General features: G+C 46.7%; 1 protein-coding gene and 3 non-coding genes across 4 annotated transcripts; all 4 read left to right on the top strand.

Moving 5' to 3' along the window:
* Positions 1-2616: 2616 nt before the first annotated feature.
* On the top strand, positions 2617-4170 carry LOC119391538 (uncharacterized). Its single transcript, XM_037659217.2, has one exon. The coding sequence runs from the start codon at positions 2617-2619 to the stop codon at positions 4132-4134; it is 1518 nt and encodes a 505-aa protein (XP_037515145.2). The 3' UTR covers positions 4135-4170.
* An 81-nt stretch (positions 4171-4251) lies between these two features.
* Positions 4252-4323, top strand: Trnah-gug (transfer RNA histidin (anticodon GUG)). Its single transcript has one exon. It is a non-coding gene; the product is annotated as a tRNA-His (tRNA).
* A 264-nt stretch (positions 4324-4587) lies between these two features.
* Positions 4588-4659, top strand: Trnah-gug (transfer RNA histidin (anticodon GUG)). The gene has a single exon. It is a non-coding gene; the product is annotated as a tRNA-His (tRNA).
* A 263-nt stretch (positions 4660-4922) lies between these two features.
* Trnah-gug (transfer RNA histidin (anticodon GUG)) lies at positions 4923-4994 on the top strand. The gene has a single exon. It is a non-coding gene; the product is annotated as a tRNA-His (tRNA).
* The last annotated feature ends 10407 nt before the right edge of the window (positions 4995-15401 follow it).

Here is a 15401-nt window from a genome sequence, read left to right as displayed (position 1 = left end):
TTGCCGTGTGCCACGATGTGGTATCTGCCGAAGGTTTGGCCATGGGGATAATGACTGCACGCTGTCTTATGCCAGCGTTATAGGTCCCGCGACAGGCAACGACCACACTGAGTTGTTCATGGATGAGCATGAAGCTGAAGAAGCAGCAAGTACGACCGGGAAAAAAGAACAGGTTACGCCCCAACTGGCGAAATCAAGTGAGCCCAGCGGTATAGCAGACGGAAAGTTCGTGGAGAAGCCGTCTGAGCCAGAGCCACTGAAGCCGGAAGCATCAGTCAACGCGGAACAGCACCTGCCTACTGTAACTGATCCCAGTGACGCCGAGACACTGAAAGACGACATGGAAGTCAGCGAAAACACAGGCAGTGGACTAGCTGGAAAGCGACCGAGAGACAATGGGGGCGAAGGCGAGACTTCCTCCGGGGATTGTGGTGGTGGAGAACCACCAACTAAAACCTCAGGAATTCGGCGTCCGACTTTGAGGCCACGGCCGAACTTCCAGGCCAACTCACGGGCGGAGGCCAAGCAGCTTCCGCAGCATACGCCACCTGGGACTTGAGACTCTTGTGCTTTTTTCCGGACAGAAAGTAACCCGTAAGTGAGCATTGTTTGCCTAGCAATATGCCTGTAAAATGTTGTGAGCCTGGTGTGAAAATTCTGCAGCCGTTTCTTTTTACAAGCGTTCACCTGAAGTAGGCACTCTGTTTTTCGCACGCTCAAAAAGATAAAAGCATGGCTTACAAAATAGAAGCAGCCTTACGTGTCGCTACATTTAACGTTAGAGGCTTACGTTCTAGGAGGCGGCAGTATCAGTTACGTCGTTTGTTTCTTGAAAATGACGTTGATATTGCCGCCGTGCAGGAAACAAAAATTGAATCTGAAGAGCAGATGGATACTATATTTTCGACTTTCCGCTCTAGCTACAATATATGTGTTAGTCATTCTTTAGGTACATCAGGTGGATGTCTTCTCTTTATAAAGAACACAATTGGTCTTGTTCAAGAAAGCGTACAAACTGATAATGAAGGACGATTAATAGCATGTGATTTTCTTTTTTCGGGTGTGAGTTGGCGCGTTGTTTGCGTATATGCGCCAAATAGACAGCATGATAGGAAAACGTTCTTTGAAAGTCTTGAAGTGCATCTATCGAGTGATAAGACAGCAATAATTCTAGGCGATTTCAATTGTGTATGTAATGCCGAAGACAGGGCATGTAAAACGCCTATACGTGACTCTAGTGCCTTGTTTTTGGATTCGATGGTTCGTGAGCGAGATTTGGAAGACGTGGGATATGTGCTATCGCAGGCTACCCACTACACACATTACCAGTTCAACAGCCAGGCCAGGCTCGACAGAGCCTATGTGTCTGCGTCATTGCTTCCCCTGTGCCAAGACTACGCTGTGAAGAATGTCTCATTTAGTGACCACAGTCTAGTCATGTTCACCATTAATAAAAAAGAAAAGCCCAAATTTAATTGGGACCTCTGGAAGTTGAACAATAAGTTACTTGAGGATGAAAAGTTTGTGGAAAACATAGAGAAGGAATTAAAAGAAGTGGTCGAGGGCAACACAACCAGTCTAATTCACGCATGGGAGTGTTTCAAGGAAAAAGTAAAAATAGATGCGATTGGAAGGTCAGCTTCAATAAAGCACAACAAATTGAAAGAAGAAAGGCAACTACAGTGCGAACTCGATTTTTTGCTCTGTCAAGAGTGCACGCAACCTGGCATGCGCAGCAAAGAAATCAAAGAAGTGAAACAAAAATTAGAGGCTGCAGATGTGGAAAGATACAGAGGAGCAGTAGTACGCGCACGCGCAGAAAGACTTTGGTGTGGCGAGGTTCCTACAAAACGTGCAGTAGCAGATGAAAGGAGCTACGCGACAAGAAATGAAATCCGGGCGATAGAATACAAAAATGAAGTTACAAAAGATAAAACGCAGATTGAGCATGCGTTTGTGGAATATTTCCAACAGTTGCTGGGGGGCTTAAAACAGGACGGAAGCACGTACTTTCGGCATTTCTTGTCACTTATGCCGAAGATTGATGACGACGCGAAAGCTAGATTAGAAGCACCCATCTCTGTCAGAGAAATTGAAATGACCATTGAAAAAATGAACAACGGAAAGACGCCGGGCCCAGATGGACTAGGTGTTGCATTCTATAAGAAATTTAAAAGTCTTGTGGCAGAAGCCCTGCGGAATATGCTAGGTGAGGCATACGAAAAGAAAGGACTACCAACATCCTTCAGAAGAACGCACATAGTGTTAATCCCGAAAAGTGACGACCCTACGAAACAGCTGTCTGTCAAGTCGTATAGACCAATAACCTTAGCGAATGTTGACTACAAAATATTCATGGGAGTGTTAGCCAGGCGGATCCAAACTGTGATTAAAGAAATAGTCGGACCACATCAGACTTGTGGCATAAAAGGCAGAACGATTACGACGAATATTCACATTGCAAGAAATATTTTAGAATGCTGTGATGAGTTTGAGTCTCGAGTAGCTATGCTACAAATTGATCTCGAGAAGGCGTTTGATCGCGTGAACCACGATGTACTCTTGAACATTCTTGACTACGTCAACATAGGAAATGTGGTGCTAGAAGGGGTACGAATGGCGTACACGGGGTGCACTACGAGGATTGTGATAAACAAACAGCTTAGCGAGAATATACAAGTCTTATCGAGCGTAAAACAAGGATGTCCTGCGTCTGCACTGCTTTTTGCTATCTATTTAGAACCTCTCTGTCAGAAAGTGCTACAGAATGACCAGGTGCGAGGGTTTCGCTTGATGTCCGCGGAGGTCAAAATTCTGAGTTACGCGGACGATATTGCTGTGTTCTGCCAAGACCGGGAGAGTGTCAGAGCAGCACTAAACGACGTGAAGTCCTTCTGTGAGTGCACGGATAGTAAAGTAAATTGGAGTAAGTGTCTTGGAATATGGCATGGAAACTGGCACAGCACACCATCGTTATATGAAAACATTACGTGGAAGGTCACACCTGACAAGTACTTAGGTGTACCTCTCCAACACTACAGGGACACAACAGAATATTGGAGAGAAGAAACGGAACAGCTAAAAATCAAGACGAAAAAGTGGGGTGGGCGAGACTTTTCCATTTTTACGAGGTCAACAGTCAGCAACATATTTCTTATTTCAAGAGTGTGGTATGTTTTACAAGTGCTATTTATGTCACGCGTTGCTGTACAAAAGCTCCACAGAGTGTTGGCAGTGTTTATCTGGGCTTCGACGTGGGAGAGGACAAGTCGCACAAATCTGTTCCGTTCTGTGCAAAGTGGGGGGCTAGGTCTTGTACACTTGTTCCTGAGGCAGATAGTGGCTAGGTTTATTTTTTTACGAGATCAAGGTGATTGTTTTTTGAGAACGGTGATACATGTGCGGTTGTCCAAATTTTTGCCTGATTTTATTGTAACCACAGTCAACGGGGTGACAAGGCGACCTAGGGGTTACATGCAAGAAGTGATTGCGGCTTTGGAAATTTTGAGAGTGCGATTTTCGATGGAGTATCTCTCTAAGGTGTCGCGAAAGAGACTGTACAAGGACCTCGTAGAAATTATGTTGCCAGAGCCTCTGTATAGAACATTGTACCCCAATGGGCCAGGGGATGACGTCTTAAAGAGAGTGAAAAAGATGCCAGTTCGGCCCTCAGTTAAGACATTCTTTTTCAAACTTCATAGTGGCACACTCCCTACGTTACCTTGGCTCCGTGAAAAAGGAATATTTGTCCCTTGGTCAGTAGACTGTATTATCTGCAGAAAACCTGAGACAGTTGACCACATTTTTCTCGACTGTACTGATGCAGTCTTTCTCTGGGACATCCTTCAAAGGACCTTGAAGAAAGAACTGCCCGTTACGCCGTATGGCATCCGTTTTCTGCCTGTCATAAGCGTAGGGGGTGTGCCCTACGATATGTTCATGGCACTGGTTCTTCACAGTGTGTGGAGAACACGGATGGCAGTGCGAAACGTAGACGTGAATCCCCGGCCTGCTCGAGAGTATTTCATTGAAAGTGTACAATATTTGATGACTGCATACGAGGCACAAAATGATAAGCCAGAGTGGTTCCCCTGTTTGGTTGAATTGGTTGGCATGAAGCGTCTGCCTTTTTAACTCCCATGTGCTGAAAGGTGGGGCAGCACTTTTATATGTGACACTGCAATGTATCTTTATATGTTGAGTTGTACCTTGTTTGCTAAGCAGGCAATAAAGAAAAAAAAAATCCGGACAGCCGTGATCGTATAGTGGTTAGTACCTTGCGTTGTGGCCGCAATAACCCAGGTTCGAATCCTGGTCACGGCATGCTTTTTTTTTTAGTTTCGCTTATTTTTATTATTCTCAAGAGAACACTGTATTACGCGTAGCAGCGTTGACGGATAACCGGTTTGTAAGTTCTCGCATGGGCGCCTGCAGTATCACCCCATTCAAACGACCACCGCCCAGTTTGTTTCACTCTCGCGTCCTTATCGCACTCTGTTTTCCTTTTATGCGGCACCTCGCGTGAACACCGATTGACAGTATCCATGACGGTGATCATGAAAGCGGTCGCCGTCGTCCTTCCGGACAGCCGTGATCGTATAGTGGTTAGTACCTTGCGTTGTGGCCGCAATAACCCAGGTTCGAATCCTGGTCACGGCATGCTTTTTTTTAGTTTCGCTTATTTTTATTATTCTCAAGAGAACACTGTATTACGCGTAGCAGCGTTGACGGATAACCGGTTTGTAAGTTCTCGCACCGGCGCCTGCAATACTCACTCCATTCAAACGACCACCGCCCATTTTGTTTCACTCTCGCGTCCTTATTGCACTCTGTTTTCCCTTTATGCGGCACCTCATGTGAACACTGATTGACAGTATCCATGACGGTGATCATGAATGCAGTCACCGTCGTCCTTCCGGACAGCCGTGATCGTATAGTGGTTAGTACCTTGCGTTGTGGTCGCAATAACCCAGGTTCGAATCCTGGTCACGGCATGCTTTTTTTTAGTTTCGCTTATTTTTATTATTCTCAAGAGAACACTGTATTACGCGTAGCAGCGTTGACGGATAACCGGTTTGTAAGTTCTCGCACCGGCGCCTGCAATACTCACTCCATTCAAACGACCACCGCCCAGTTTGTCTCACTCTCGCGTCCTTATCGCACTCTGTTTTCCTTTTATGCGGCACTTCATGTGAACACCGATTGACAGTATCCATGACGGTGATCATGAAAGCGGTCGCCGTCGTCCTTCCGGACAGCCGTATATCAGGGTTGCCAGGTTTGGCTACTTTGCGCCAATTTGGCTATTTTTTTAGGCCGGTGGCGGCAGAAAAAGTGTGTTGGCTACTTGGCTACTTTTTGGCTAGTTTCTTGTTGCCTCAATTTGAACCAAATTATCAATAGCTTGTGACGTCGCAGCCGCTGGCGTTCGAGTATGCGGTGTCAAAACATGGTTATCAAGGCATGTTACAAGCTCCCGAAATTTAATTTGGCGCTCGCATTATACAAAAGAAAAGTCTTATGCATAAGTGGCTGGGACTTGGGAGAATACTGTTGCATGGCGTCTCATTTCGCAGACCACCTATTGCTGAACGCGACTTTTAACTAATTGAAAGTGAACAGGACAACCGAAAGCGCTCCGCATCCAAGGTGTTATGGACTTGTCGACATTAGAAATCGGATATCTGACGAACTGCTTGAGTCGTTTCCAAGAATTAGGGGCGGACTGCGACTCGGGAATATTAATTACTCGAACTTCGTCATCACGCGAGAAACGATTGCCGAAGTGAGTACAATTTATGCTTCAATCACGGAAACTGACTTTGTGCACACTTATGCAGCACTAGTTTTTATTGTCGGTGGTACTTGTAGCCCTTTCAAGAAAAGTCACGCAAGGCGCGCGAAGAGGACGTCATTTCTGCAACAGCGTAAGAAACTTCATCATCCGGCACGAAATTATTGCTAAAGTCAACAACTTTTTTTTATTCAAGTACCCTAAAGGCCTGGGTAGGCATTACATAGGGGAGTTATAACACAATAAAACTGTTACAATTACAGTGTACAAATTGAATAACAAATACAAACGATTGATACAAATAAATATAAATATGCACATACGCTATACATATGTAGAGATACTATTACTTAACACAACAGGGATGCTACGCGGAGAAAATAAAGTACTACTAAAAAGAAAAAAAAGAAAAGAACAGGACAACAAAAACTCTAAGGAAAATTTTCGCAGTGTTCAAAACAACAAAAGGATGCAAAGAAAGGATAATTCCCGTTCATTGAAATTCCGCGTACAAAGAACAACGACAAGATTGATCGTCTTTCTAGCAGCTCGGCTCCTGGTCCAGATGGTATTTGTCCTAAACTGCTAAAGTTAACTAAACCTGTTATTTCTCCCATTTTCGCATGCCTTTTCCAACAATCGATTCAGTCAGGATGCGTTCCTGACGGATGAGAATGCTTTATTCTCAGAAATTATGATTTTGAAGGGTTTCTGGTGTAGTTCTTTACGTTTCCACCAAAAGGCTACTGAATTTAGTCATTTGAATAACAAGGTCGCAGTCATTTTCACACAGGTGTGGCTACTTCTGGCTACTTTTAGTGCCCTTGGCTCAAGTTGGCTACTTTCTGGCTAGTTTTTCCGATTTATTGGCTATTTTTTGTCTTTTCGACCTGGCAACCCTGACGTAGATTCCACTTCCGGCCGCCACGGGTGACGGACGTGTTTTCATGGGCTCGAACGAGCCAGTGCTTGCGGCACAGTTTAGCCGCGGAAACAGGGACGCTATGGAAGATAACCAGGATTATCAAGTACTGCTGCCACATCTGCCGAAAGGTCGTATTGTTTTGAACATATTTTTGCACGGTGACCTGCAAGCGAGACCGTACCGAGTCGAAGACTACAGGGATGCCCTCGCTCAATTGGAATTGCTACCTGAGGTGGAAGCCTTAGGTGCATTTCAAATGAATCATGTGTGGGCCGTGACGCTCAAAAGTCGTTAAGGTATGCGAAAGTTGTTAGCTGCCGGACATATTAATGTGAAAAACAGGAAGTGCCTGGTGGTAGACCCAAACAACCAGGAGGTTCGAGTGAAGATACACTGGGTGCTCCACAATGTAACAAATGAGGATATACGTGTGGCCTTCGAGCCGTATGGCGAAGTCACAGAAGTGAATAGGGAACGCTGGCGCGTGTCCGGTGTGTCAGAGAAAGGTTCGACAACGCGTGTGCTAAGCCTGAAGCTAAAGACAGGGGTCACAATTGAAGACGTTCCCCACCAAGTACGTGTCGCCGGAGAACTTGCTCTCGTCGTAATTCCTGGAAAGGCCCCTCTTTGTTTGCGCTGCCAAGGAAAAGGTCACATCCGCCGTGACTGCCGAATCACTCGATGCCAGCGGTGCCGACGGTTTGGCCACGACGAAGCCCAGTGTGTGCCTACGTACGCGAACATAACGGGACCCGCGAAAAGCAAAGATGCTTCTGAAAATTTCATGGACGAAGTTGAAGCCGAAGAAGCAGCAGCGATGGCGCCGGAGAAACCCAAAAAGCCGGAAACGCCCCCCCAGTACGACGGTGAAACGGGTGTTGATAGCGAGCGACCAAAAGAAGTCGAAAGAAACGTCAGGAGAACCAAAAAGTGAGGCACCCCAATATAACACGACCGGAAATCGTGTGGTAAAAGCGGCTGCGCCGTGCGACTCTTCCAAAGATGAGTGTGAAGCCATGGAAGGCATCGCATCGATGTCCGCCAAACGAGGGCATAACGAAACCTTCGAAGACTCGGACCATCCTAAGGATGCAAGCGGCGGTCCTCCGCCACCTAAATCGGCTCTGATGCGACGAATGTCGTTCAAGCCGAAACCGAACATTCCTCCTGACGGACGACCAAAGCGAAACCGCCGAGCTAAAGGCGGGGCCGATCGCTTCCCTTGTGCAAGCCAGCGACATGCCTCCTCTAAAACAAAGACGTTTAGACGCTGCTGCGGAGTCCAGCCACCGGACATCTGTTGAGAGGGAAGACACGGGGCAGCTGGATGATGCCGACAGTGAATTGCCGCAGCACGGTGAACCCTCTTATACATCTCTGCGCTCCGAGGTAAACGCTGTGCGATCTAAGTGCTCCTCACAAATTAAGAACGGAAAGCTTGCCGTGTCGTTACGAATCGCCACTTTGAATGTACGTGGACTAGCAGCCAAGAAGCGTCAAAGTCAAATTAATCGTCTCTTTCTCGAAAATAATTTAGATCTGGCAGCTGTGCAAGAAACCAAGATTGAAAGTGAGGAGCACACGGATCGTATGGTGGAAACTTTTCGAAGACACTATAATGTTTGTGTGAGCCACGCTAAAGGTACACCCGGGGGCTGCGCAATTTATATAAGAAACAACGTAGGCATTGAAAGTGAAAAAGTTGTAGCGTCAGAGGAGGGGCGCTTGATTGTGCTTGACTTTTTGTATTCTGGAAAGGAATGGCGTGTTGTTTGTATTTATGCACCAAACACTGATAATGAGCGTGTTGTATTGTTTAAAAGAGTAGAACAGTTTCTGAAATGTCAAAAATGCATTATCATGCTCGGTGATTTTAACTGTGTTTGCATGGCTGAAGACAGAGCTAGAAGTGTGCCTGCACGAGATAAAAGTGAACGCCTACTGATCTCGCTGCTCGAAGAATATTACATGGAAGATTTAGGATACTTACTTTCAAAAGTAGGCTGTCCCACTTTCACGCATTGCCAACGCGGAAGCTGTGCTAGGCTGGATATGATATACGCTGCGGTCTCTCTTGCCAAAGAGTGTGTTAACTTCGAAGTTAAACACGTATTTTTTAGCGACCATAGCCTTGTAACAGCCACACTTGGAACCAACTTAAAAAAGAGCCGGTTCAACTGGGAACTATGGAAGTTCAACGTGAAACTCTTAGAAGACGAAACATTTACACAAAGTGTAAAACAAATTCGCAATGTCCATAGACTGTCGCGCCACCGAGCGGAATTCAGGAGCGTCCTCTCGAGGAGGGTTAGTAGACGACAAAATGGCGGCAGTATGCAGTCGCTCCCTTGTTCGGCTGTGCTAGCCCCACTGTTAACGCGTTGGCAAGAAAGGAACACCACGACTTTGCATGTTCTCTGCATCAGTGAACAAACCGGGCCCTCCGTGACACGAGAAATCTGATTCGTTCTTACGAGACGCGAAGTTTTCGTGAAAATACGTGGCAACTCGCGCTTTCAATGCTAGCCCACAGTGTACATATACTATCAGATTCGCGAGGCTTTCTGTAGCCACCTAGGTAAGCTAAATGTTATCGCCTGACATATTCAGTTGAAGCTCACCCTGTTTTACTTGCATATATAATTGGTCAGTGTTTCTTGTAGTGCATGAGTCCCATAACACTGTACGCGGGAGGGAGGTCGCGCGGGCTCGCGATGTGCTCATGTATAACTGAGCGAGCTCCAGTTGGCGATACATTAAAATAGGGCCTCTATCCTTTGTCAGCAAAGCGATGTTACGAATCCTGCGAGCGACGTTTCAATCATCCGAGGACGCGTCTGCTCGACGCCTTTCGTGGAGCGAACGCTTTCCATCCACGCCGTCCTTCGCCAGTGTGTTGGGTTTCATTAGTTTCATAGCCACCGCTGCGCCGCTTGTTTTTGTACGTTTGTTGATAGGTGGCAGCACACTGCAAGCGATTTGCTTGTTGACCGGTCTGAGAGCAAAACCTGGCAAAACGTTCTCCGCGCCCAGACGTCTCTCTAATTGTAAACGTGGTGACGCGGAGTGGTCGAAGTCGTTCGGCGGAGGAAATTCTTCAGATTGCGTTCAGCAGTGATGTTGAAAGAAACCAACTTGACGACGAGGATTTTTCACTGGACGTAGAAGACTGAAAGCACCGAGAGTGACAGCGACGATGAACCACCAGCTGCTAACTCACGAGGAGCGAGTTGCACTTGACGTCCCCTCGTGCGTTAATGTTCTTTCAGGCTCGTAAGTCACTTTGATTGTATTTAATATATAATATCCTTGAGCGAGATCATAATAAAAGCATAGTTCCTCTTGTGCATTGCATGTATCAATTATTGTGGATATTATGGAGGGCCGCATGCCGCCAACACGCTCGAGCTCGACCAGCGAAGCGAAACGGTTAGAGCGATGGAACGTGCAGTCACGGCCACAATCCACGCCTCTCGGCGAACTTCTTCGACGTTGCGAAAAGCATACGTGTGCATTCTTTTCGATATTCATGTTTCGATCGTGCTGATCGAACCTGCAACATGCGAGTGAAGTACACACGGCTAGAGTCTCGGCATGGCTGTGACACAAGCGCTACTGAATGGCATGTTAAATGCTTGTGTTCCGTTGAAGACGTAACTCCGCGTTTCCGACTGCGCAAGTAATGACGACGGGGTATTATCACAGAACACTTTTATGTTTGCAAGCCATCATCACGCGCAGCAGCGATGGCGCTACTCGCTGGCGGCCTACTACTGCGGCAAATCCGTGAGGTAGGCTCGGTACGTACTACCTCGGAGTGCCGTTAAGCTCATACGTCTGTTCTAGTTCATACAGGTTTATGTAGCACGCACAGGATTTCGCAATGCATCGTTATGCACGGTAACGGAGCTGAAATATAACCTTTCACTTCGCAGCAAATAATTAGGTGGCGAGTACTTAGCACTTTCCATGGTTTGGGAAAGTATTTGTCTCATATCCATTTCAGCGCAGCTCATGACTTCATCCGGTGAAAGTGGCACGGTCCGTACGTCCGCACGTCCTATCTGTTCCTATGCTAACAAACGGGTTGACCCTCCTCCTGGCGCCATCTTGAAAAGCACGGCGCGCCACCTATAGTTCGTGGGCATTGCGAATAATCGAAGACATGGTATCGAGAAAAACACACGGATGAATAGCGGAGTGGGAAAACTTTAAAAACGCGGTCGAAATGACTGCGATTGAAAGGGGAAGCATACTTTATCAGAAAAAAAAGACTAAAGAGAAAGAACTTCAATGTCAGCTCAATTATCTTATGCGCATGGAAAGTGCAAATCCCGGCTTATATACAAAAGAAATACGCGAGGTAAAAAACAAGCTTGAACTTATCGCAGCAGAGAAGTACAAAGGAGCAGTGATAAGAGCACGAGCTGAAAAGATATGGATGGGTGAAACGCCCAACAAGCGTGCGCTGTGCGACGAAATAAGATATTCAGTCAAAAATGAAATACGCCAGATTCATTATCACAATGAAGTGACGTGTGAAAAGAGTAAAATCGAAGATGCATTTGTAGAATACTACAGTGAGTTATTCATGAATAAAACGAACCATGCAGCTGGTTCTAAAGCTGCGATCATTAATTTATTGCCAAAGCTTGAAAATGAAATCAAAACGCGAATGGAGCTGCCAATAAGTGTGAACGAAGTGAGAAACGCTATTAAGGAACTAGCCGCAGGGAAAACTCCTGGACCCGATGGATTAGGGGCCGCCTTTTACAAAACGTTTATTGAAGAGCTTAGTCCGATTTTGCACGAGGTCATCAGTGAGGCGTACGAAAACAAAGCGTTGCCTCCCTCCTTTCTATCCGCTTATATTGTCCTAATACGAAAGACAGAAAATCCAGACAAACTAATGTCAGTAGGAGCTTACCGCCCAATAACTCTTACAAACGTAGACTATAAAATATATACAAAAGTTCTAGCCAAACGATTACAAAGCGTTGTCACGCTGCTGGTAGGACCGCATCAGACATGCGGCATAAAGGGTCGTTCGATTTGTACCAATGTGCATGTAGCCCGCAGCGTTTTAGAGTGTTGCGACGCCGTGGCGGGACGGGTTGCTATGCTTCAACTTGATCTTGCTAAGGCGTTTGACCGTGTCGCACACGAATTTCTTTTTTCTTTGCTTGAACACGCCAACCTTGGAAAGGTAATGCTGGAACGTTTGAAAATGGCTTACAGTAATTGTACAGTGCGAATAATTGTGAGCAAGAACCTTACAAGAAGCATTGACGTCAGGTCATCCATAAAACAAGGCTGTGCGCTGTCTTCTCTGCTTTTTGCGCTATACTTTGAACATTTCTGTCTCAGCTTAATTAACAACAGCAAAATTAATGGATTCGTGCTTCAAACGCAACACGTCAAAGTTCTCGCATATGCTGATGACGTTGGTGTTTTCTGCACTGATCGCAAAAGCATAGAAGAGACGATCAGCGTCACCAAAGCATTCTGCGAGCAGACAGGTTGTGCGATAAACTGGCAGAAGAGCATAGGTTTCTGGCATGGCACGTGGGACGTTAAGCCGCAATCATTCCATGTCCAACACACCCTCTGCGTATTTAGGTGTACCCCTGGAACATTACAACCAGACAGGAGATTACTGGGACGACCTGACGTCAAAGGTGAAGGAAAAAGTTGGTGGATGGCAAGGCCGTGAATTGCCAATGTTCGCGCGTGCGAGTGCTTGCAATGTTTTTCTCATTGCAAAAGTGTGGTATATGCCACAGTTTCTGTCAATGTCTCGCGTAAATGTGCAAAAATTGCACCGTATTTTTGCGGTCTTCATTTGGGGCTCAAACTGCGAAAGAGTCAGCAGAACAAACTTTTTTCGTTCACTGAAAGACGGGGGCCTTGGTCTTTCACATCTGTTCATCAGACAATTTGTGTCGCGGTTTGTGTTTTTACGGGACCAGAAAGACCCGTTTTTGAGAACCGTTATGCATGTGAGGTTAAAAAATGCAATTCCTGATTTTGTTGTGTCTAGTGCAGCTGCAATTGATGGCGCTATAAAAGGCTACCTCAAAGAAGTGGTGATGGCATTCAGGATACTTCAAGCACGATTTTCACTCGAGTATTTGAGTCTTGTATCAAGAAAAAAGCTGTGCAAAGACCTGATCACTGTAATGATGCCCACACCATTATATAGATCACTAAACTATAAATGCCCCGGGCAAGACGTGCTAAAAGGAGTAAAAAAAATGACCGTTAGAGGATCTATAAGATCGTTTTTCTTTAAATTACACACGAACACATTGCCTGTGAAAACATGGCTTAAAGACAAAGGCATATTTATACCGTGGACGACAAACTGCACCCTGTGTAACAAACCGGAGACGATCGAACACACATTCATTGACTGCTGGGACCCAATATTTTTTTGGGATGTGTTACAAAGAACCCTGAAGAAAGAGCTACCGATAACACCACATGGAATACGTTATCTTTCAGTGCAGAATGAGTGTGGTGTTCCATACGACATGATAATGTTATTGGGGCTTTACAGCCTCTGGATCACACGCATGGCCGTGAGGCATATGGATTCTAAAGCCAAATCGACACGGGAAAACTTTATTGAGTGTGCAATGTATGTGCGCGAGACATATCGAACATTGGATGAACCTCCAGATTGTATGGAGGTATTTGATGAAATGGTGAAAATGAAAAGTTTTTAATCCATCACAATGGTCGAGTAGACCAATGTGGTTTTTATACATATGTATTGCTTTATTTCTGAATAAAAAGGTTATAAAAAAAATTCCGGACAGCCGTGATCGTATAGAGGTTAGTACCTTGCGTTGTGGCCGCAATAACCCAGGTTCAAATCCTGGTCACGGCATGCTTTTTTTTTTAGTTTCGCTTATTTTTATTATTCTAAAGAGAACACTGTATTACGCGTAGCAGCGTTGACGGATAACCGGTGTGTAAGTTCTCGCACCGGCGCCTGCAATACTCACCCCATTCAAACGACCACCGCCCAGTTTGTTTCACTCTCGCGTCCTTATCGCACTCTGTTTTCCTTTTATGCGGCACCTCGCGTGAACACCGATTGACAGTATCCATGACGGTGATCATGAAAGCGGTCGCCGTCGTCCTTCCGGACAGCCGTGATCCTATAGTGGTTAGTACTTTGCGTTGTGGCCGCAATAACCCAGGTTCGAATCCTGGTCACGGCATGCTTTTTTTTTTTAGTTTCGCTTATTTTTATTATTCTCAAGAGAACACTGTATTACGCGTAGCAGCGTTGACGGATAACCGGTTTGTAAGTTCTCGCATCGGCGCCTGCAAAACTCACTCCATTCAAACGACCACCGCCCAGTTTGTTTCACTCTCGCGTCCTTATCGCACTCTGTTTTCCTTTTATGCGGCACCTCGCGTGAACACCGATTGACAGTATCCATGACGGTGATCATGAAAGCGGTCGCCGTCGTCCTTCCGGACAGCCGTGATCCTATAGTGGTTAGTACCTTGCGTTGTGGCCACAATAACCCAGGTTCGAATCCTGGTCACGGCATGCTTTTTTTTAGTTTCGCTTATTTTTATTATTCTCAAGAGAACACTCTATTACGCGTAGCAGCGTTGACGGATAACCAGTTTGTAAGTTCTCGCACCGGCGCCTGCAATACTCACTCCATTCAAACGACAACCGCCCATTTTGTTTTACTCTCGCGTCCTTATCGCACTCTGTTTTCCCTTTATGCGGCACCTCATGTGAACACCGATTGACAGTGTCCATGATGGTGATCACGAATGCAGTCACCGTCGTCCTTCCGGACAGCCGTGAGAGTGACTTCCGGCCGCGACAACGTACGGACGTGTTCTCATGAGCTCCGACGGAGTGGCGATAGCGGCCAAGCTCGGTCGCGGAAACAGGTTATCTGCAATGGAAAATGAATACCAGGTTGTTCTGCCCAGTTTGCCTACAGGTCGGTTTATTTTAAATACCGTGTTTTTGCTCGCGGACGTCAGTGCTCGGCCCTACCGGGTAGAAGACTTTCGCGACGCTCTGGCTCAACATTCGGTACTCCCCGAGGTAGTCGCTTTGGGGGCGTACCGCATGAGCCATGTGTGGGCGGTCACCTTCAAGGACGCTGAAACGGTGAAGAAGCTGGTCAGCATCGGTGAACTGCAAGTTAAAAGCAAGCGCTGTATCGTCATCGACCCGGCCAACAGGGACGTCCGAATGAAGGTGCACTGGTTTCTCCACAGTGTGCCTGACGAGGACGTGCGCCTTGCCTTCACGCCCTTCGGTAAAGTCACCGACATCGTCAGGGAGCGCTGGAGGGCCGAGGGATTGACCGACAAAGGGTCTACAACGAGGCTTGTGACTCTGAAGCTGCACTCCGGCGTCAAAATCGACGACTTGCCACACCAGTTAAGTGTGTCCGGTGAGCACGCCCTTTTTTTGTGCCGGGCAGGGCTCCGCTCTGCCTTCCCTGCCGGGGCACGGGCCACATCCGCCGCGAGTGCCGCATTCCGCGATGTGGCTTTTGTCGGCGATTCGGTCACGAAGACGGCCAGTGTGAACGAACGTACGCCAGCGTGACAGGGCCCGGGAGCAGCGACGACACCGCCGACCTGCTCATGGACGAGGCTGACTTGGAAGAGGCGACGCCTCAGACAAACGCC

This window comes from Rhipicephalus sanguineus, chromosome 4 (assembly GCF_013339695.2).
Source record: "Rhipicephalus sanguineus isolate Rsan-2018 chromosome 4, BIME_Rsan_1.4, whole genome shotgun sequence".
Taxonomy (NCBI): Eukaryota; Metazoa; Arthropoda; class Arachnida; order Ixodida; family Ixodidae; genus Rhipicephalus; species Rhipicephalus sanguineus.
The sequence above is the reverse complement of the archived record's forward strand: the minus strand, read 5'-3'. Positions and strand labels throughout refer to the sequence as shown.